We start from the raw sequence: 25,000 nt of genomic DNA on the forward strand, positions 1-25,000 counted from the left end.
CATCTCAAAATAAAAGTATTTTTCCTGCACCTTTAGTGTGTTACAAGAGATCAAGGTCCACCAACGACCTTCCAGACAGTTACCACCGCTGTTCCAGTTGTGCCCAGCTGGCGGCAGGAGAGCGCTCTATGGTTCTACCACATGTAAAGCCAATCATCTGGGCAAATGAATCATCCTCATATAATCATGAGCAGCATATTAAGTTCAGTGTATCTGCTTGTATATTTTAATGGCATGGTGAGGTGAGAGTTGTGAGGATTTGAGTTGCATACTAACTGGTTCACTATAAAGAGAAGAGGATTCTCTCTCTCTCTCTCTCTCTCTCTCTCTCTCTCTCTCTCTCTCTCTCTCTCTCTCTCCTCTCTCTCTCTCTCCTCTCTTCTCTCTCTTCTCTCTCCATCTCTTCTCTTTCTCTCTCTCTCTCACTCTCTCTTTCTCTCTCTCTCTCTCTCTCTTCTCTCTCTCTCTCTCTCTCTCACACTCACTCTCTCTCTCTCTCTCTCTCTCTCTTCTCTCTCTTTCTCTCTTTCTCTCTCTCTCTCTCTCTCTCTCTCTCTCTCTCTTCTCTCTCTCCTCTCTCTCTCTCTCTCCTCTCTCTCTCTCCTCTCCTCTCTCTCGTCGGAGTGCATGCTGGGAGTGAGTCTCAAGCAGGAGTGATTGTGAAGCGACTGGAATTCTTTTCACTCTATTGGGTTTTGGTATGTTTATATATATATATTGATTAGTTTAGTGTTTAAGGGTATCTTGTCTAACTATCACTAAGCACGTATAAGGGTGGGGGGATCGTTGAGGTTGTTTTTTCCGCAATATGTGGTTAGACCTCTCTGTCTCCATCTCTACCTCTGTCTATATGTATTCAGACCTCTCCGTCTCCATCTCTACCTCTGTCTATATGTATTCAGACCTCTCTGTCTCCCATCTCTACCTCTGTCTATATGTGGTTAGACTCTCTGTCTCCATCTCCATCTCTACCTCTGTCTATATGTGTTAGACCTCTCTGTCTCCATCTCTACTCTGTCTATATGTGTTAGACCTCTCTGTCTCCATCTCTACCTCTGTCTATATGTGGTTAGACCTCTCTGTCTCCATCTCTACCTCTGTCTATATGTGGTTAGACCTCTCTGTCTCCATCTCTACCTCTGTCTATATGTGGTTAGACCTCTCTGTCTCCATCTCTACCTCTGTCTATATGTGGTTAGACCTCTCTGTCTCCATCTCTACCCTGTATATGTGTTTAGACCTCTCTGTCTCCATCTCTACCTCTGTCTATATGTGGTAGACCTCTCTGTCTCCATCTCTACTGTCTATATGTGTTTAGACCTCTGTCTCCATCTCTACCTCTGTCTATATGTGTTTAGACCTCTCTGTCTCCATCTCTACCTCTGTCTATATGTGGTTTAGACCTCTCTGTCTCCATCTCTACCTCTGTCTATATGTTGTTAGACCTCTCTGTCTCCATCTCTACCTCTGTCTATATGTGTTAGACCTCTCTGTCTCCATCTCTACCTCTGTCTATATGTGGTTAAACCTCTCTGTCTCCATCTCTACCTCTGTCTATATGTGTTTAGACCTCTTTGTCTCCATCTCTACCTCTGTCTATATGTGGTTAGACCTCTCTGTCTCCATCTCTACCTCTGTCTATATGTGTTTAGACCTCTGTCTCCATCTCTACCTCTGTCTATATGTGGTTAGACCTCTGTCTCCATCTCTACCTCTGTCTATATGTGTTTAGACCTCTGTCTCCATCTCTACCTCTGTCTATATGTGGTTAGACCTCTCTGTCTCCATCTCTACCTCTGTCTATATGTGTTTAGACCTCTCTGTCTCCATCTCTACCTCTGTCTATATGTGTTTAGACCTCTGTCTCCATCTCTACCTCTGTCTATATGTATTCAGACCTCTCTGTCTCCATCTCTACCTCTGTCTATATGTGGTTAGACCTCTCTGTCTCCATCTCTACCTCTGTCTATATGTGTTTAGACCTCTCTGTCTCCATCTCTACCTCTGTCTATATGTGTTTAGACCTCTCTGTCTCCATCTCTACCTCTGTCTATATGTGGTTAGACCTCTCTGTCTCCATCTCTACCTCTGTCTATATGTATTCAGACCTCTCTGTCTCCATCTCTACCTCTGTCTATATGTGGTTAGACCTCTCTGTCTCCATCTCTACCTCTGTCTATATGTATTCAGACCTCTCTGTCTCCATCTCTACCTCTGTCTATATGTATTCAGACCTCTCTGTCTCCATCTCTACCTCTGTCTATATGTGGTTAGACCTCTCTGTCTCCATCTCTACCTCTGTCTATATGTATTCAGACCTCTCCGTCTCCATCTCTACCTCTGTCTATATGTATTCAGACCTCTCTGTCTCCATCTCTACCTCTGTCTATATGTGGTTAGACCTCTCTGTCTCCATCTCCATCTCTACCTCTGTCTATATGTGGTTAGACCTCTCTGTCTCCATCTCTACCTCTGTCTATATGTATTCAGACCTCTCTGTCTCCATCTCTACCTCTGTCTATATGTGGTTAGACCTCTCTGTCTCCATCTCTACCTCTGTCTATATGTATTCAGACCTCTCTGTCTCCATCTCTACCTCTGTCTATATGTATTCAGACCTCTCTGTCTCCATCTCTACCTCTGTCTATATGTGGTTAGACCTCTCTGTCTCCATCTCTACCTCTGTCTATATGTATTCAGACCTCTCCGTCTCCATCTCTACCTCTGTCTATATGTATTCAGACCTCTCTGTCTCCATCTCTACCTCTGTCTATATGTGGTTAGACCTCTCTGTCTCCATCTCCATCTCTACCTCTGTCTATATGTGTTTAGACCTCTCTGTCTCCATCTCTACCTCTGTCTATATGTGTTTAGACCTCTCTGTCTCCATCTCTACCTCTGTCTATATGTGGTTAGACCTCTCTGTCTCCATCTCTACCTCTGTCTATATGTGGTTAGACCTCTCTGTCTCCATCTCTACCTCTGTCTATATGTGGTTAGACCTCTCTGTCTCCATCTCTACCTCTGTCTATATGTGGTTAGACCTCTCTGTCTCCATCTCTACCTCTGTCTATATGTGTTTAGACCTCTCTGTCTCCATCTCTACCTCTGTCTATATGTGGTTAGACCTCTCTGTCTCCATCTCTACCTCTGTCTATATGTGTTTAGACCTCTGTCTCCATCTCTACCTCTGTCTATATGTGGTTAGACCTCTCTGTCTCCATCTCTACCTCTGTCTATATGTGGTTAGACCTCTCTGTCTCCATCTCTACCTCTGTCTATATGTTGTTAGACCTCTCTGTCTCCATCTCTACCTCTGTCTATATGTGGTTAGACCTCTCTGTCTCCATCTCTACCTCTGTCTATATGTGGTTAAACCTCTCTGTCTCCATCTCTACCTCTGTCTATATGTGTTTAGACCTCTTTGTCTCCATCTCTACCTCTGTCTATATGTGGTTAGACCTCTCTGTCTCCATCTCTACCTCTGTCTATATGTGTTTAGACCTCTGTCTCCATCTCTACCTCTGTCTATATGTGGTTAGACCTCTGTCTCCATCTCTACCTCTGTCTATATGTGTTTAGACCTCTGTCTCCATCTCTACCTCTGTCTATATGTGGTTAGACCTCTCTGTCTCCATCTCTACCTCTGTCTATATGTGTTTAGACCTCTCTGTCTCCATCTCTACCTCTGTCTATATGTGTTTAGACCTCTGTCTCCATCTCTACCTCTGTCTATATGTATTCAGACCTCTCTGTCTCCATCTCTACCTCTGTCTATATGTGGTTAGACCTCTCTGTCTCCATCTCTACCTCTGTCTATATGTGGTTAGACCTCTCTGTCTCCATCTCTACCTCTGTCTATATGTGGTTAGACCTCTCTGTCTCCATCTCTACCTCTGTCTATATGTGGTTAGACCTCTGTCTCCATCTCTACCTCTGTCTATATGTGGTTAGACCTCTCTGTCTCCATCTCTACCTCTGTCTATATGTGTTTAGACCTCTCTGTCTCCATATCTACCTCTGTCTATATGTGGTTAGACCTCTGTCTCCATCTCTACCTCTGTCTATATGTGTTTAGACCTCTGTCTCCATCTCTACCTCTGTCTATATGTGGTTAGACCTCTCTGTCTCCATCTCTACCTCTGTCTATATGTGGTTAGACCTCTCTGTCTCCATCTCTACCTCTGTCTATATGTGGTTAGACCTCTGTCTCCATCTCTACCTCTGTCTATATGTGGTTAGACCTCTCTGTCTCCATCTCTACCTCTGTCTATATGTGTTTAGACCTCTCTGTCTCCATCTCTACCTCTGTCTATATGTATTCAGACCTCTCTGTCTCCATCTCTACCTCTGTCCATATGTGTTTAGACCTCTCTGTCTCCATCTCTACCTGTCTATATGTATTCAGACCTCTCTGTCTCCATCTCTACCTCTGTCCATATGTGTTTAGACCTCTCTGTCTCCATCTCTACCTGTCTATATGTATTCAGACCTCTCTGTCTCCATCTCTTTCTCTACCTCTGTCACTGTCTACATATGTGGCTACACTCTTAGAAATAAATTGTTTGGTTGTCCCCATAGAAGAACACTTTTTGGTACAAGGGCAAACCTTTTTGGTTCCAGGTAGAACTCTTTTGGATTTAATGTGAAACCCTTTCCACAGAGGGTTCTACATGGAACTCAAAAGGGTGTAACCTCCTCTCTCTTATCCCGTTCCCTCTCTCTCTCTCTCTCTCTCATCCCCTTCCCTCTCTCTCTCTCACCCCCCCTCTTTCTCTCTCTCTCTCTCATCCCCTCCCCCCCTCTCTCTCTCTCATCCCATTCCCTCTCTCTCTCTCACATCCCTGTCCCTCTCTCTCTCATCCCCCCATCTCTCATCCCCTTCCCTCTCTCTCATCCTCATCCTCTTCCCTCTCTCTCTTTCTCTCACCCCCTTCCCCCTCTCTCCCTCCTCTCTCTCTTCTTCCTTCCTCTCTCTCCCTCCCCATGCTGGAACCCATCTGTCCTGTCTGTATTTGCTCTCTCTCTCCTCTCTGGCCACAGCCATTGACTTCACATAATGTGGTTTCCAGTCTGCCTGCCTGGCTGCTTGGCGATGGGCCTTAAATTATCCCAGGTTTTTATTGGCACGGTCAATGGGAAACAACAGCGTTGAAGATCAGGGGACACGGTCTGCTGACGCCCGCTGCCAAGACTAGCGGTCTCTCTCACACAGACATAGCGTGCACACACACACACACACACACATGCAATCACACATATAGACACATTCTGACATGCACACACAGGACATAACATTTGCTAGCTTCTGATTAATGACTTCCTGATGAGTTAATTATACATAAAAGGTTTAATATAACACAGCTATTACTACAGTACTCTATAACTATGTAATGACACTATCGCTAGATACACTATTCACAATGGCCATGTAATAACCAATGATGTCATGCAATATCATGGTAAAACGTCTGTGGCACTATGGTACTACTAGCTAGGGTATGATGTCTATGGTAAGTACTACCCGTAAGTTCACAGAAATACCACACTCACACATGGTACTTAAACATAATATAGGCACCCTCTCGCAAACCACAATAACCATGTCAACAACCAAACCACAAACCACTCCAGCATAACTTGTCCTTTACAGCTGTATGTAGGGAGCCAGCTCTGTCTCCTCAGGAAGGTCACAGGCAGATGCAACACATTGTTCACAGTAATTCCTCTATTCACACACTGCATGTAGGGGTTATAGTACAGTACACCCTGAGGGGAAGTCTCTCTCTATCTCTCACTTTTCTTTCTTTCTCTCTCTCTCTCATTTTCTTTCCACCTCTTTCTCTCTCTCTCTTTTTCTTTCCACCTCTTTCTCTCTCTCTCTCTCTCTCGCTCTCTTTCTTTCGACCTCTCTCTCTCCCTCTGTCTCTCTTTTTCTTTCCACTTTTCTCTCTCTCTCTCTCTCTCTTTTTCTTTCCACTTTTTTCTCTCTCTCGCTCTCTCTTTTTCTTTCTGCCTCATTCTCTATCTCTCTCTGTCATCTGAGGGTGTTTAATGTTTTATTGTTTCTCTCTCTCTTTTGATTTCTCTCTCTATAAATGCCTTATCGCGCCAGGAATCTATTTCTGAACTTTCTGCCGATATTTAAGGAAATACTGAGTGCCAGACTTCTCCCTTTCACTGTTTTGATATTGTAAACTCACTCCCTCCCCTTACCTCTATCCAATTCCCCACATCTCAGTCTTTTTTCTCCGTGCACGCTTACAAGATGTTGATCTTGAGGGATCAAGTGGAAATCTGCAGGAATCTGACCCAATTGAATGAAATGACCCAGCCACTGAAATCAAATCTGTTTATCTTTGTTTTCCCGCTCACCACCTTTTAGCTGTAACCTCTGATGATAGTCAACCCCCCAGCAGACTGGAGTACAGCAGGGGAACAGGGAGTGAGGCAGAGAAAGAGGAGAGAGAGGAAGTAAGTGAGAGAAAAGGGAGAGCACTGAGCATAATTTGGAAACTATGTGGCATGTTTTCCATTTTCTGGGAGTGCAGCTGGAAGCCTGTCCAGTCTCCCAACTGGGCTGACAGACACACAGCAGCAGGACAGAACGTTTAAACATCTTTCACAAAATGTCCGCCTGTTCTGTTCCCACGGTAACGGCTAGCCTGTTGTTGTGGGTTTCGGTTGTTTGAGTTGCTGGATGTGATTTGTGTTGATGAGGAAGGATGCTATAGGCTACAATAAGAAGTATTTAAAACCTTACTAGATCAATCAACTGAACTGCTGCTGATGATGTCATCTGTAAAAAATGGTCCGGTGGTTATTAAGATCACAGTGGGGGGAATAACGGCTGTACTCACTCACACACTGTATTCACTCAGACACTGTATTCACTCAGACACTGTACTCACGCACACACTGTATTCACTCAGACACTGTATTCACTCACACACTGTATTCACTCAGACACTGTACTCACTCACACACTGTATTCACTCACACACTGTATTCACTCAGACACTGTATTCACTCACACACTGTATTCACTCAGACACTGTACTCACGCACACACTGTATTCACGCACACACTGTACTCACTCACACACTGTATTCACTCAGACACTGTACTCACTCACACACTGTACTCACTCACACACTGTATTCACTCAGACACTGTACTCACTCACACACTGTATTCACTCAGACACTGTATTCACTCACACACTGTATTCACGCACACACTGTATTCACTCAAACACTGTATTCACTCACACACTGTATTCACTCACACACTGTATTCACGCACACACTGTACTCACTCACACACTGTATTCACTCACACACTGTATTCACTCACACGCTGTATTCACTCACACGCTGTATTCACTCACACACTGTATTCACTCACACACTGTATTCACACAGACACTGTATCCACTCACACACTGTATTCACTCACACACTGTATTCACGCACACACTGTATTCACTCACACACTGTATCCACTAACACGCTGTATTCACTCACACGCTGTATTCACTCACACACTGTATTCACTCACACACTGTATTCACACAGACACTGTATTCACTCAGACACTGTATTCACGCACACACTGTATTCACTCACAGACTGTATTCACTCAGACACTGTATTCACTCACACGCTGTATTCACTCACACGCTGTATTCACTCACACGCTGTATTCACTCAGACACTGTATTCACTCAGACACTGTATTCACTCAGACACTGTATTCACTCAGACACTGTATTCACGCACACACTGTATTCACTCAGACACTGTATTCACTCAGACACTGTATTCACTCACACACTGTATTCACTCACACACTGTATTCACGCACACACTGTATTCACTCAGACACTGTATTCACTCACACACTGTATTCACTCACACACTGTATTCACTCACACACTGTATTCACTCACACACTGTATTCACTCAGACACTGTACTCACTTACACACTGTATTCACTCACACACTGTATTCACTCACACACTGTATTCACTCAGACACTGTATTCACTCACACACTGTATTCACTCACACGCTGTATTCACTCACACGCTGTATTCACTCACACACTGTACTCACTCACACACTGTATTCACTCACACACTGTATTCACTCAGACGCTGTATTCACTCACACACTGTATTCACGCACACACTGTATTCACTCATACACTGTATTCACTCACACACTGTATTCACTCAGACACTGTATTCACTCAGACGCTGTATTCACTCACACACTGTATTCACTCAAACACTGTATTCACTCACACACTGTATTCACTTAGACACTGTATTCACTCAGACACTGTATTCACTCACACACTGTATTCACTCACACGCTGTATTCACTCACACACTGTATTCACTCACACACTGTATTCACTCAGACACTGTATTCACTCACACGCTGTATTCACTCACACGCTGTATTCACTCACACGCTGTATTCACTCAGACGCTGTATTCACTCACACACTGTATTCACTCACACACTGTATTCACTCAGACCCTGTATTCACTCACACACTGTATTCACTCACACACTGTATTCACTCAGACCCTGTATTTACTCAGCCACTGTATTCACTCAGCCACTGTATTCACTCACACGCTGTATTCACTCACACGCTGTATTCACTCACACACTCTATTCACTCAGACACTGTATTCACTCAGACACTGTATTCACTCACACACTGTATTCACTCACACACTGTATTCACTCACACACTGTATTCACTCAGACCCTGTATTCACTCACACACTGTATTCACTCACACACTGTATTCACTCACACACTGTATTCACTCACACACTCTATTCACTCAGACACTGTATTCACTCACACACTCTATTCACTCAGACACTGTATTCACTCACACACTGTATTCACTCACACACTGTATTCACTCACACACTGTATTCACTCACACACTCTATTCACTCAGACACTGTATTCACTCACACACTGTATTCACTCACACACTGTATTCACTCACACACTCTATTCACTCAGACACTGTATTCACTCACACACTCTATTCACTCAGACACTGTATTCACTCAGACCCTGTATTTACTCAGACACTGTATTCACTCACACGCTGTATTCACTCACACACTGTATTCACTCACACACTGTATTCACTCACACACTGTATTCACTCACACACTCTATTCACTCAGACACTGTATTCACTCAGACCCTGTATTTACTCAGACACTGTATTCACTCACACGCTGTATTCACTCACACACTGTATTCACTCACACACTGTATTCACTCACACAAAACAAAATTGAAACTTGAAACACACACATGCATGCGTCCAGGAACGGCCACACACACACACACACAAACACACACACTCACAAACATACTGTATGTGTGTACATTGCACTTAAACCATAGAGTCCAGGTTGACAAAAAGCATACAGCAAAAATATTATTCCTATAAATGGTGTTACCAATGAAATAAGTGAAGTATCTTTGGACTACATGAAGTGGATCCAATGTGGTCAAGGCATTTTGTCAGCTGATTATTTTCATCCAAAAGACTGCCTGTCCCACAGTAATTGACTGTTCATTAACATAAACATGTTTTGCATCTCAAGTGCCCACTATTATCTTCTAACTATAGAATTAGAATAATTAGAATGTGTCCATGATTCCAACGGTTCCCCCAAGTGTTCTAAACTGCATGTCAAATCCCAATTGCAACATTTGGTTTAAAACAAGGCCTAGATTTTGTTGCCAATATCATACAGCCCTACGTGGCAGTGTGGAAATGATATCAAATGAGTGCAGGAAATGCAGAAATATGAAAATGCAGAAAATTATTTTTGGTTGAAGTTCAACTGAATAGTATAAAACAATCAGAATGGAGAGAGACCCATTGAAATCACTTAGAATGTATGTTTTCACCCTAGAGTCACACACTACTCCTAAAGAACACAAATACCGTCATACCATAAAATATTAGAAAAATAGAGTGATATGATATTTAGGCCATATCGCCCAGCCCTAACACTATCCACTGTGGGTTGTATTTGTGTGTGTGTTCTGTTCAGACGAGTGGGTGCAATTTTCTTTCATCCTCTTCATAGGGCTTACTTTAAAAAGTACAAAGAACAGTTGGATCACTCCCTTAGCAACTCCTTTATAAAAAGTTACAACCAAATGTTCAAAAAGAATACACCTTTATCTCTTTTCTCCATCTCTGGCAGAAGCAGCAGTATTTGATATTAGGATGCTTGTCAGGTGTCTCCAGGTCTCTGTGATAACCCCCAGGGCTTGGCTGTCTGTCACTGATCTCCAAATCAAGTCATCTCCAACCACAAAGCATAGTTAAAGAACATGGGATGGAGGGATGGTGGGATGGTGGGAGGGGGAGGTGAACACTAGTTCTCGCAATGAAAAAATGTTCACTATCTGACTGAGTTCAACGCCTCTCTTTGTGTACACAAAGACGTGGCAGTGAGTTCGGACGGCGAGAGAAAGAGATAGAGAGAATGGGGGGGGTTGCTCAGACTACATACACAGCTATACACAGCTAGCTGTGCAGTTCCAAATAGGTGTTCACAGCAACACTTTATGAAACACCTGATCTAAGTCTTCACAATAATAACAGGACAATCCAGCCTGAAAATCCAGACCAAAAACATATTTGCAGTTCAACGGGCAGAGATGACGATCTGTGCACGGCTCATTTCCACTCAACTTGAGGTTTTAGAACACAAATCACAAATATCACCATCAATGAATAGGACGAAGCGAAGGACCATGTAGATAAGCCAGCAGATCTACCTCAAAGACTTCTTCATCAAGTATTCTAGTTCCGAAGACCACAATTCCTTTGGTGTCGATGATGGGGTGTGGACTCCTGGACAGTTTCTGCGTGGTCTTCTTTTTACAGTCCAGGATGATGGTGATGCTCTGTTTGTGAACACTGATGGCCACTCTGTGCCACCTGGGGACAGGAACAGAAGGTTAGCTCTCTCTCTCTCTCTCTCTCTCTCTCTCTCTCTCTCTCTCTCTCTCTCTCTCTCTCTCTCTCTCTCTCTCTCTCTCTCTCTCTCTCTCTCTCTCTCTCTCTCTCTCTCTCTCTCTCTCTCTCTCTCTCTCTCTCTCTCTCTCTCTCTCTCTCTCTCTCTCTCTCTCTCTCTCTCTCTCTCTCTCTCTCTCTCTCTCTCTCACACACACACATACGTTTCACTACAGTTATACTAGCTTTGAGATGGATAAAAAGTCCCACACATGTTTCACTATGCTACAGTTACTAGTTGTGGGACTAGTGAAGCACTGATATTACAACCAGGCTAGAGTATAGGGATGTTTTGTTCAGGATATTTTTTTATATATATTTTTTATTTCACCTTTATTTAACCAGGTAGGTCAGTTGAGAACAAGTTCTCATTTACAACTGCGACCTGGCCAAGATAAAGCAAAGCAGTGCGACAAAAACAACAACACAGAGTTACACATAAACAAACGTACAGTCAAATAACACAATAGAAAAATCTATGTACAGTGTGTGCAAATGTAGAAGAGTAAGGCAATAAATGGGCCATAGAGGCGAAATAATTACAATTTAGCATTAACACTGGAGTAATAGATGTGCAGATAATGATGTGCAAGTAGAGATACTGGGGTGCAAAAGAGCAAGAGGCTAAATAACAATATGGGGATGAGGCAGTTGGGTGTGTTATTTACAGATTGGCTGTGTACAGTAATTGGTAAGCTGCTCTGACAGATGATGCTTAAAGTTAGTGAGGGAGATATAAGACTCCAGCTTCAGTGATTTTTGCAATTCGTTCCAATCATTGGCAGCAGAGAACTGGAAGGAAAGGTGGCCAAAGGAAGGGTATGATAGGGATGTTTTGTTCAGGATAGGGATGTTTTGTTCAGGATAGGGATGTTTTGTTCAGGATAGGGATGTTGTGTTCAGGATAGGGATGTATCCATGGGGTCAATGTCTACACATCCGAGGGCACTGTAGCGCACAAAGCTCAGCTACTGTCAATCTGAGCAGGTCTTTATATATAATACAAAGTACCTTGGTTGACTGGCTAGCTAGATAACAAGCTATGTGTTAGATGGACTGACAGCACATAATTGAGATAATGAACATGGGTGACCAGTCACCTGCACAACTAAACCCCACAGTAGGGTGTCCACCAGACGCATCAAAGCTACACCAACCCACACCTGCACTCTGATTACAGAGAAGCAAGCATCTAAACGGACAGCACATTGTCTGATATGGTTCAGTATAACAGATGTCACTGTTGAGGCCTCTGAAGAGTGACTAGTGTGATATAATGCAGTATATGTGTGCCATTGTATATCATAGTTTACAAGCTGTGTAAGCACTAGGCAGAGTGATAAGATATACTGCAGGATGACTAGGGTTTATTGTATGGTATGGTATGGTATAGTATCAGACAAAGGTCAACATACTTTTGTTTGCCGGGATGAGTCCTCTGAAGAGGAGATAGTTTGACTATAAAGTACTATATATATAATGTACTATGTAATGATATCAGTGTACTATCTAATGACATAGTAATACTGTGTGTGGAATGAGGTGAACCTACTTTCCATCGGCCAGATTGAGACCTCTGAAGAGGGGGTAGTCCTCAGGGCTGGGTTTACCCATGTGGTCCTCATACAGGAAGACAGGAGAGCGTCCCACCTCCACCCCAAGCTGCTGGATACCCTGCTCGTTATACACAGACAGCAGGAAGGACTGGGAGCCCTTCTTAGGCTTCACTGTAGCCAGGATGGAGAAGTCCTCTGGAAACACATCAGCTGAGAAGGGAGAAGAGTGGGATGGAGGAATGGAGAGAGAGAGATAGAGAGGGGGGGGGGGGGGGGGGGCAGAGAGAGGAGTTATAACACACCAGTGTATGTAATGTGCTGAACAGGGAGAGTCAGAGGACCACACCCCTACATGGGTTTTATGTAAAGTATTGTTTTCAAGAGTAAAATCTGAATAAATCCCAAAATGCAGTTCATCAAATAAATGGTGTACTGCACTGAAACTACACTATGATAACCTTTAGAGACACAGTCAATACATTGTTATATACTGAAACAGGCAGAGGAAACAAACAGGGAGAAGGATGAAGAACATGGGACAGAGGAGATGACAACATCTTGGACAGGGGAGACAACTAAATGACGTCTTGGAGCATCTAAAGTAAACAATAGCTCTCTCCAACCCGCCAACACTGGCCAGAATACTGAACAGAACAGCACAGAGCTGGGAGGGTTGGAGAGAAAAGTATGGAAGAGAGAGAGGGAGGGAGAGAGAGAGAGTAGGACAGGAAGGAGAACAGAGTAATGAGAATAGCATGTGGTCCCTGGGCGGCCTTCGAAAACACTTTCTCATTTTCCCAAACCCCTCTTCCCCTCTCCTCCTTTCCTCTCCTCCTCTCTCTGACCTGATCCATCCACCAGACACATAGAGAGACAGAGAGAGAGAGGGACAGTGGAGGGAGAGAAAGAAAGAAAAAAGAAGGATAGAGACATACGTTTGAAAATAAAGGGGATATGAGAAGAGATGCTGAGAAAGAGAATGAAAGCCAGAATAATGGTGTATTTATAGAACAACAAAACACGGGACAAACAAAAATAAGGAAAAAGGGGTGAAAGGAACAGAGGAGAAGTGAAAGGGAAGTTTCAACCCACTCTCTCCCTCTTCAGGAGTGGCCACTTCCCTTCTTCCCTTCATTCCTCCCTCCATCCCTAGTCTAAACTCTCCCTCCATTTTGTGAGCGCCAGCTACATCTGTGAGACATTGCCCTTAGAGCAAGGCCTTCTGGGAACTTCTCAGCCCCCCAACAAGGGGGCGGGCCTTGCTTTTCCCAGAAGACAATGGGGTACTCACATACATGTACAGGTTAGACTCACATTTAGTTCTGGCACCATTCATAAGTCCCAGGACTAGACAGCTGCATTTGTTTTAAGGGTAGAGGAAAGAGGTAGAAACCTGCTGAGTTTATGGAAACCATCATGACTGAACTATGTCTTAGCGTGATAGAAAAACACTTTGCAAAGACAACTAACTACAAAGACCGAATCTGAGAGCGTGGAGCTAAAGCTATGCTGTACTAATAAATTGGCATATTGTGAAGCAACAGATGTAGGATCTTAATTTGAGCCAGTTTGCTGAAGCAGTAAAATAATCCTGCAGTAACAGAAATGGGAATTACTTTGTAGATTATAATTAATGGACATTTTTGTAGAGTTTTGATACAAATGTCATTAGGGCAAATCAAGTCTGAAATTTCTATGTGGAAATTACAAACTTTAGAAACAAGTTCGCATTTCCTGCTTTGCAGGATCCTACATCTATATTTGTGACGGTATTTGCTCATTTACACTTAGACACAAAGGGTAAGTAAATGTCTCACATGAGAAGTAAAGCAGTCCTATACTTTAGTTCAGAAACATCTCTCTATTTATTTTCTAACTTCACAATTTAAAACTTCTTCAGGCTAGGGTCATTTTTTCTCAATTTCTTTCTGACTGACATGCCCAAAGTAAACTGCCTGTTGCTCAGGCCCTGAAGCCAGGATATGCATATAATTGGTACCATTGTAAATAAAACAGTGGAGACTTTAACACAATATATATGGTTGGAGAAAATCCAAAGAAAAACTAACCAGATGTATTTTTTTTGAAAGCCCATGCTCTTCAAATGAAAAGTATAGGGAAAAAATGAAATCTAGGTCCCAGTATACAATTCCTATGGCTTCCACTGGGTGTCAGTAGTCTTTGCTCAAGGTTTCAGTCTTGTTTCTTCCAAAACGAGGAAGAATAGTGAGTTTTGATACAGGGACACAGACTTGGAAATTTGTGTATGCGTGCGCGGCGAAGAGGACACGCACCTGCTAATATCATTTTCCTATTGAACATACTTCTTTCCGTATTAAATATTATTGTTTAATTACATTTTAGGGTATCTGAGGATTAAATAGAAACGTATTTTGACTTGTTTTAACAAAGTTTAGCGGTAGCTTTTTGGATTCCTTTCTCAGCATGTTGAACGAGTGGATTACTCAAATAGATGGCTCCAACTAAACAGACTTTTTGGGATATAAAGAAGGATTTTATCTAACAAAACGACACTACATGTTGTAGCTGAGACCCTTTCGATGACAAATCAGAGGAAGATTTTCAAAAAGTAAGTGAATATTTAATCGCTATTTGGGAAATTATGAAACCTGTGCCGGTGGAAAAATATTTTGATGTGGGGCGCCGTCCTCTAATTATCGCATGGCATGCTTTCGCTGTAAAGCCTACTGTAAATTGGACAGTGCAGTTAGATTAACAAGAATTTAAGCTTTTAACTGATATAAGACATTTGTATGTACCTAAATATTTAATATCCATAATTTTTATGATTATTTATTTGAATTGCGCGCCCTCCAGTTTCATCAGAAGTTGTCCCGCTAGCGGAACGCCTAGCCTTATTAAGGAACTCCAGACTAATAACTCCCCGTCTGGGAAGGCAAGATCTTTCCTGAACATTTGGATCAATGTGTGTGCCGGGGTTTTGTAGCACCTCACAACCCCCCCCCCCCAGTAATGGAACCCAGGCTGTGGTCACCGTGGAAACACAGCATTAGAGCGTCTATGAGACAGACAGCCAATCAGAGGGCTTGGAGGTGAAAGACGCCTTGAAGGGAGAGCAGTGGGAAGGTTCTGGAGCCTGAGGTTAGGAGCAGACAGACAGGAGAGAGGAAGGGAGGAGAGGAAGGAGGGAGGAAAGGAAAGAGAGGAGGGGGAAAGCGCTCTAGTCACTGGTGAAAAAATATGGATTTCTCATCATCAGGCATTTTCTATTTTCTCCACTTTCGCTCTCTCCTCGTTGTCTGTCAATCTCTATCTCTAACTGTTTCTCTCTCTCTCTCTCTCTCACTCAGTAAAGACAGAAAGACAGGCCTATAATCACTTCATGCAGTGTCTACACGTCTTGGCAGTGTGTTCCAGAGGAATTCTCTTTGGCTCAGAGAGAGAGAAAGAGAGAGAGAGAGAGAGAGAGGCAGCAGCTGCTTGAGTTTGAGTGGCAGATGCTTTGAGAGCAGAGCAGAGCAGAACAGAGCATGGTAAGAAGAAGAGAGGTGAGAGCAGGCTACAGTAAGAGTTGCCAACTTGCCACTGGTGTATTCCTCTCTACCCCTCAGCTCAGCTTCAGAGTCCTCAGACAACCCTTTGGAGCAGACCAGCTAAGCTCAGCTCATCTCAGCAGAGCAGGGAGTAGCAACATCGGATTGCTTGCTCATGAGCAGAACGATGGAATGTAGAGTGACTGAACAGTTTTGTGGTGACAAAAAGGTGAGAAAGAGAGAGGAGGGGGAAACAGAGAGAGTCTGGTTTGAATTATTATTTATTAGCGAAAAAACACAAATGTCTTTCAATTGTAGATTTGAAACACTCCTTAAAGGGCACTGTAACACAACTATTGCTGCAGTGCACTGTGAGTGGTTCCCATTAGCTTAGTCGGGAGTTGGATCTTTTATTTATTTATTTTTTCTACATTTTCTCCCTAATTGGTAGTTACAGTCTTGTCTCATTGCTGCAACTCCCGTACGGACTCGGGAGAGGCAAAGGTTAAGAGCCATGCGTCCTCCAAAACACAACCCAACCAAGCCGCACTGCTTCTTGATACAATGCCCACTTAACCTGGAAGCCAGCCGCACCAATGTGGAAACACTGTGCACTGCGCCCGGCCCGCCACAGGAGTTGCTAGTGCGCAATGGGACAAGGACATCCGTGCCTGCCAAACCCTCCCCTAACCCAGACAATGCTGGGCCAATTGTGCCAATTGTGGGGGGGGTGAACGTGTCTGAGAGAGAGAGAGAGAGAGAGAGAGAGAGAGAGAGAGAGAGAGAGAGAGAGAGAGAGAGAGAGAGAGAGAGAGAGAGAGAGAGAGAGAGAGAGAGAGAGAGAGAGAGAGAGAGAGAGGATGATGGTTGTAATGTTTGGGTTACACTGGCAGCGCCACCTCCCTACAGCATCTTTCAAGAAAAGTCTGGAAAAGTCTGGGAATGCCAGACTACCCCTAACAGCCAATCAGATAGCTCCCAGATGCCCCCAACAGCCAATCAGACACTGTGGATGAATTACATCCTGTTCTAGCAACCAATGAGTGTGACTTGTAATAAATGAATAACAGTATTAGTAAATGTAAAAAAAACAGTACAACTTTATGAGTAAGTGGAACTGAGTTATTCAGCCTCTTAGGATAATTGGTACATACAACTGGTTATAATTGTGCATTACCAGAACAGATGAGTTGGATACGTGCTGTAGCTAATAGCTGTGTTCGGTAGTTATTGGTTAAAGAGGGGAGAGGACGGGGAGAGTGATTTGGTTTGCCACTGTGTCTCCGGTTTCACTGTGCTGGCATACCTCTGTGTCTAACTCCCCATCCACATCTGCTCTCTGTGTGTGTGTGTGTGTGTGTGTGTGTGTGTGTGTGTGTGTGTGTGTGTGTGTGTGTGTGTGTGTGTGTGTGTGTGTGTGTGTGTGTGTGTGTGTGTGTGTGTGTGTGTGTGTGTGTGTGTGTGTGTGTGTGTGTGTGTGTAGAGAGAGAGAGACTGGTGGTAGTGGCCCCCCGATGAAAGATAAGATAGTGATGAACAGCATGTCACCTCTAAAAAGCAAAGGGAAAGCTAGAACATGTGCTCTGTCAGAAAGACTGATCTGAGAGGAGCACAATTGTGACATGGCTTTCCTCCGCTTGTCATTTAACTGTTGCCTTCTCTCTCCGAGCTCTTTGGCTACCACTCCTGTTTTCTCCTCCAAACCAATTTGGAAGAAGGGAGGAGGAAGAAGAGAGGGGAGAGAAGGGAGAGGGGAGAGAGAAGGAGAGGAGACCACCCAGCTACTACAGTCCTGCCATAGGCATGGATCCCAACACACCCCACTGTGAGATAAAAGTCGCTGTGTGAGAGAGGTGGGACGACCTCAGTCTTTCCTTACAGTTTGTAGCCCACTGATGTTGTGAATTGTTCACCCTACTAACCCCACTGAGTGTGTGAGAGAGAGAAACCTACTGTAGACCATGGAAACCCTGTGTAACATCTCTGAAACGGTGAGTATGTGCACATGTAAATGTATGTGTATAAGTGACTTTTGACTTCCAACTGCTCATCTCTCTGGGAAACTGTAAAAGAGGGACAGAGAGTTCTTTCATAAAGAACATTCCAGACTATTCTGATGTAGGAGTCTGAACATTAGAGTCAGAGGTAAGGACATGTTGAGAGAAGCCAACTGTCCCGTTGGTCTGTTCGTCTATTTATAATCCCTGAAGAGAAGATGGGAAACCACCACAGTACAGAATCGCTCTGTTCCAGCCCCTCCATCCTCTAATGAATCACTTCTTCCACGTTTGTTTAATGATAGCATGTCTACACTCGTCCTTTCCCAACACATCATCAGCTCAGAAAATGTCTGTGGGTTCGACAGAACATGCTCGTAATGTTCCTAATCTAAAATGTGTTGGGGGGGGGGGGGGGGGGGGGGGATGTAGGAGGATGTTACAGTCTTAACAAATCAGGCGAAGAGCCAAAGTTTAGTAGTAGTATAGAGGGTAATAGAGAGAAGGAACTGGGCCAAATGATCTCGCTCTTTCTGCCTTCTGGAAGATATTAGCTGTACTCAATTCAATTCAAGGGGCATTATTGGCATGGGAAACATTTGTTATCATTGCCAAAGCAAGTGGAATAGAGAATATACAAAAGAGAAATAAACAATCAAAATGAACAGTAAACATTACACTCACAGAAGATCCAGAAGAATAAAGACATTACAAATGTCATATTATGTGTATATATACAGTGTTGTAACGATGTACAAATGTCATATTCTGTGTATATATACAGTGTTGTAACGATGTACAAATGTCATATTCTGTGTATATATACAGTGTTGTAACGATGTACAAATGTCATATTCTGTGTATATATACAGTGTTGTAACGATGTACAAATGTCATATTCTGTGTATATATACGGTGTTGTAACGATGTGCAAATAGTTAAAGTACAAAAGGGAAAATAAATAAGCATAGATATGGGTTGTATTTACAATGGTGTTTGTTATTCACTGGTTGACCTTTTCTTGCAACAGGTCACACATCTTGCTGCTGTGATGGCACACTGTGGTATTTCATGCAGTAGATATGGGAGTTTATCAAAATCGGGTTTGTTTTCTAATTCTTTGTGGATCTGTGTAATCTGAAGGAAATATGTGTCTCTAATATGGTCATACATTGGGCAGGAGGTCAGGAAGTGCAGCTCAGGTTCCACCTCATTTTGTGGGCAGTGTGCACATAGTCTTTCTCAATATCAAGGCTATGCTCACCGAGTCTGTCCATAGTCAAAGCTTTCCTTAAGTTTGGGTCAGTCACAGTGGTCAGGTATTCTGCCACTGTGTACTCTCTGTTTAGGGCCAAATAGCATTCTAGTTTGCTCAGTTTTTTTGTTAATTCTTTCCAATGTGTCAAGTAATTATATTTTGGTTTTCTCATGATTTGGTTGGGTCTAATTGTGTTGCTGTCCTGGGTCTCTGTGGGGTGTGTTTGTGAACAGAGCCCCAGGACCAGCTTGCTTAGGGGACTCTTCTCCATGTTCATCTCTCTGTAGGTGATGGCTTTGTTATGGAAGGTTTGGGAATCGCTTCCTTTTAGGTGGTTGTAGAATTTAACGGCTCTTTTCTGGATTTTGATAATTAGCGGCTACCTAATTCTGCTCTGCATGCATTACTCTCTCTCCATGTTGAGGTGGACAACTGGAGTCAACTCTAGACCACAGCACAGACGTCTATTAAACTACTCTAGACCACAGCACAGACGTCTATTAAACTACTCTAGACCACAGCACAGACGTCTATTAAACTACTCTTGACCACAGCACAGACGTCTATTAAACTACTCTTGACCACAGCACAGACGTCTATTAAACTACTCTAGACCACAGCACAGACGTCTATTAAACTACTCTTGACCACAGCACAGACGTCTATTAAACTACTCTAGACCACAGCACAGAAGTCTATTAAACTACTCTAGACCACAGCACAGACGTCTATTAAACTACTCTAGACCACAGCACAGACGTCTATTAAACTACTCTAGACCACAGCACAGACGTCTATTAAACTACTCTAGACCACAGCACAGACGTCTATTAAACTACTCTTGACCACAGGGCTCAATAACTTTTCTTAATTTAGGGATAGGGGGCGACATTTTCACTTTTGGATGAATTTGTGCCCAAATTAAACGGCCTCGTACTCTGTCCTAGATCATATGATATGCATATTATTATTACTATTGGATAGAAAACACTCTGAAGTTTCTAAAACTGTTTGAATTATATCTGTGAGTAAAACAGAACTCATATGGCAGGCAAACTTCCAAACAGGAAGTGAAAATTCTGAAATGGGTTGCTATGAAAGGCATCGCCTATTCAATTGCCTTATATTTATGGATCTGTATGCACTTCATACGCCTTCCACTAGATGTCAACAGGCAGTAGAACGTGGAATGAAGCATATAGCTTGATGTGGGACCGGATGAGAGCCAATGGAGTGACTGGTCAGGCATATTGCCAGTTCTTGGCCATGCACACTACGCATGTGATGTCTTTGTCTGCAATGCATTATATAGACATGAAGAAATGCTCCGTTTGGGACGTTATTGGATATATATGAGAAAAACATCCTGAAGATTGATTCTCAACTGAGTTTGACCAGTTTATTCGATTTGTAATATCACTTTTTCAAGTTTTCGTTCATTAGCGTAAAGTTCGATGGACACGTGAACTACACATGCTAGCCAAAGTTGCTAATTCGACAGAAGTAATGGACATTATAAAACAAAAAAAAGATTTATTGTTGAACTAGGATTCCTGGCACTGCATTCTGATGAAAGATCATCAAAGGTAAGAGAATATTTATGATGTAATTTCGTATTTCTGTTGACTCCAACATGGCGGAGAATGGCTGAGCGCTGTCTCAGATTATTGCATGCTGTGCTTTTTACTAAAGTTATTTTTTTAAATCTAACACAGCGGTTGCATTAAGAACCAGTGTATCTTTAATTATATGTTAAACATGTATCTTTCATCAAAGTTTATGATGAGTATTTCTGTATTTCACGTTGCTATCTGTAATTACTTTCGCTATTTTGGAGCCATTTCTGAACATGGCGCCAATGTAAAACCACGATTTGTGGCTATAAATATGCACATAATCGAACAAAACATAAATGTATTGTATAACATGATGTAATATGACTGTCATCTGATGAAGTTGTTCAAAGGTTAGTGATTAATTTTATCTCTATTTGTGGGTTTTGTGAAAGCTATCTTTTCTGTGAAAAAATGGCGGTGTGTTTTTGGATATTGTGGTGAGCTAACATAAATATATGTTGTGTTTTCGCTGTAAAACATTTAAAAAATCGGACATGTTGGCTGGATTCACAAGATGTTTATCTTTCATTTGCTGTATTGGACTTGTGATTTCATGAAATTATATTATATTATATTTAAATCTTAAAGTTCTGCAATGTATTTTTCAAAGGATCTAGAATTATTCTGATTTTGTTTAGAATTGTTCTAGAAGAGTTTTGGTCCTTTCTAGAGCACTGCTTGAGACTATTTCATAAGTCTGTACGTTTATCATAAACAGAAGAGAAGCCCTAGTTTGAGCTTTCAACCATTTCATTAAGTTCAAAATAAACAGGACTTTGGAGTGCATGAGAGGACATGTGCTATCGACTTGTGTGTGAACTCAGATCTGCATTAAGCCTTCAAGAAAAGCCTTGATGTGGATCAAACATATGCTTTGCAGGCCTCCTCCAGTCCTCCTCCAGGACTCCTCCAGGACTCCTCCAGGCCTTCTCCAGGCCTCCTCCAGTCCTCCTCCAGGACTCCTCCAGGCCTTCTCCAGGCCTCCTCCAGGCCTCCTCCAGTCCTCCTCCAGGCCTCCTCCAGTCCTCCTCCAGGCCTCCTCCAGTCCTCCTCCAGTCCTCCTCCAGGCCTCCTCCAGTCCTCCTCCAGGACTCCTCCAGGCCTTCTCCAGGCCTCCTCCAGTCCTCCTCCAGGACTCCTCCAGGCCTTCTCCAGGCCTCCTCCAGTCCTCCTCCAGGCCTTCTCCAGGCCTCCTCCAGGCCTTCTCCAGGCTACCTAGCCTCATTCCCGAAGAACTCTAGAGCCACCTGGAGAACTGTTGTGATCAGGGAGACATTCTTGACACACTTGGCTGTCAACTTAACTCCCAAGAATGGGATTTGGGGATTTTCTCTCTACCCTCTACTGCCGAATCCGATCCCTCCCCCTCTCTCTCTCTGCATGCTGGGAGTGTTTGGTGCATGCTGGGAATTGTATGAGCGAGTGTGAGTGTTGTCTGGAGTTAGATCGCCTGTTTTTTCCTTCTTGTTTTACTTTTCTTGGTGGTTTTCCTTTTTCTATGCATGATTAAGGTGATCATTTATTTTATTTATTTGTTGTGGTAGAATTAAGTATATCGTTTTTTCTTGTCGAAATTGTCCTGCCTTCGGCGGGGATGGCGACCCACATGGGGACTTTTCAGCACGGCTTTAGGTGTGTTACTGAAGCTACTGTCACTGCGGAGGAGTTTCTGGTCGCTGTAGGAGAGAAGGTAGGCTATGAGAATGTTGCTTATGCATTGCGGATGAATAAAGCGGTGGTGTTTTTTCTTAAAGAAGAGAGTATTGTTGATCGTATGGTTGAGCATGGTGTACTTCTTAAAGAAGAGCGTCTTGTAGATCGTATGGTTGAGCATGGAGTATTTCTTAAAGAAGAGCGTCTTGTTGATCGTATGGTTGAGCATGGTGTACTTCTTAAAGAAGAGAGTCTTGTAGATCGTATGGTTGAGCATGGTGTACTTCTTAAAGAAGAGCGTCTTGTAGATCGTATGGTTGAGCATGGTGTACTTCTTAAAGAAGAGCGTCTTGTTGATCGTAGGGTTGAGCATGGTGTACTTCTTAAAGGTATGTTAATTCAAGTTATATCGCTTTTTTTCCATCAACAAGGAGAAATGTACTGCCGTTTATTCCCAATGAGTTATTGGAGCGCGGGTTATTGCGGTTTGGGAACTTTGCAAGTTCAATATAAGATTGTCCCGTTGGGTTGCAAACAGGTTATGTCGACAGGTGTTTATGTTTTTGGTTTCCCCGGAGCAGACTTTGGAGTTATCGTTTAAAGTCACGTATGACAATAGACTGTATATGGCTTATGCTAGTACGGGTAGTCAATGGTGTTTTGAGTGTGGGGATGTTGGCCATAAGCGACATTCTTGCCCGAAAAGGGAGAAGGTGGAGGGAGGGACGCAGGTGGTCCTTGTAACGCCTGGGCCCACTGATGTAGGGAGAGGTGGGCCGACAGTGGTAGAGCAGTCACCTGTTGCTGAGGAACAAGTTGTCCGTGTTGAGGGTACGAAGTTGCAACTTGTACCAGAGGGGAACATAGCGTCTGTTATGCAGCAGAAAAATATTGTTGTAGGAAGTAAGGACGGATCTGGGGAGCCATTTCCTCAGACTGGTGGAGAGATGCCCAGTACGAGTGATGGGGTACAGCAGAAGGTTCATGTGGAACTAGTCTCCTAGGTAGTGGAGGAGATGCCCACTACGAGTAATGGGGTACAGGACGGGGTTCAGGTGGGGCTAGTCTCCCAGGTAATGGAGGAGATGCCCGGTACGATTGATGGGGTGCAAGTGGGGAGTGTTAAAAGGGATGTGGCTGAGGGGAGTCAGCGGTCTGTGGCCTCAGTTGAGGAGGATCAGGAGAAGGATATCTCTCTTGATATGATAGCAGCTGGTGACGACTTAATTTACAATCTAGAGGTAAATGGGTTCCTGGATCAGACTTTGACAGATTATCAAATTATCAGATCAAATTGACAGATTATTTTGATGTTGATAAGTTTGTAAGGTAAGCTGTGATGTTACAGAAGACGGTGGGGTTAGACCAGTTGAAACTGTCTGATGTGAATGTGGGTTTACTTTCTTTGGATCAGGAGAAGGCTTTTGATCGTGTGGACCACCAGTGCTTGTTCAAAACAGTGAAAGCCTTTGGGTTTGGGGATGTTTTTTTGTCTTGGATGAGTTTACTGTATGCTGGGACCTCATGTATGGTGAAGGTGGGGGGTGGTTTGAGTTGCCTCATCCCCGTCCAAAAGGGTATCAGGTAGGGATTCCCAATTTAAGGGCAGTTATATTGTCTGGCAATTGAACCAATGCTTTATTTTTTAAGAGTGAGGCTTACTGGTTTCTCTGTGCCAGGTGTAATGAAGGGTCCCACGATAGCACTGTCTGCGTGTGCAGATGACGTGACCGTTTTTATTACAGGGGGTGAGGATGTTAAGGTTCTCTCAAACGCTTTAAAGGTGTATGAGGGGGCCTCCTCAGCTAGAGTCAATTGGGAAAAGAGCGAATCGCTGTGGGCAGGTCAGCTTCAGACGGGGTCCGCTCCACGGTTACCAGGGAGGATTCAGACAGGGTCCGCTCCAGTTACCAGGGGAGATTCAGACAGGGTCCGCTCCACGGTTACCAGGGGAAATTCAGACAGGGTCCGCTCCACGGTTACCAGGGGAGATTCAGACAGGGTCCGCTCCACGGTTACCAGGGGAGATTCAGACAGGGTCCGCTCCACGGTTACCAGGGGAGATTCAGACAGGGTCCGCTCCACGGTTACCAGGGGAGATTCAGACAGGGTCCGCTCCACGGTTACCAGGGGAGATTCAGACAGGGTCCGCTCCACGGTTACCAGGGGAGATTCAGACAGGGTCCGCTCCACGGTTACCAGGGAGGATTCAGACAGGGTCCGCTCCACGGTTACCAGGGGAGATTCAGACAGGGTCCGCTCCACGGTTACCAGGGGAGATTCAGACAGGGTCCGCTTCACGGTTACCAGGGGAGATTC

The 25,000-nt window shown here is 43.7% G+C and overlaps 1 protein-coding gene across 2 annotated transcripts in view; it reads right to left on the reverse strand.

Moving 5' to 3' along the window:
* The window catches only part of LOC120025767 (collagen alpha-1(V) chain-like), a 147,132-nt gene that overhangs the window by 90,723 nt on the left and 31,409 nt on the right, over positions 1-25,000 (reverse strand). For both annotated transcript variants that reach the window (XM_038970394.1, XM_038970393.1), the window contains exons 3-4: positions 12,639-12,852; positions 10,849-11,011 (exon numbers count right to left, since the gene is read on the reverse strand). In XM_038970394.1, the coding sequence (XP_038826322.1) occupies positions 10,849-11,011; positions 12,639-12,852 (377 nt within the window). The remainder of the gene's footprint in view (positions 1-10,848; positions 11,012-12,638; positions 12,853-25,000) is intronic.

Source organism: Salvelinus namaycush, chromosome 31 (genome assembly GCF_016432855.1).
Source record: "Salvelinus namaycush isolate Seneca chromosome 31, SaNama_1.0, whole genome shotgun sequence".
Lineage (NCBI taxonomy): Eukaryota > Metazoa > Chordata > Actinopteri > Salmoniformes > Salmonidae > Salvelinus > Salvelinus namaycush.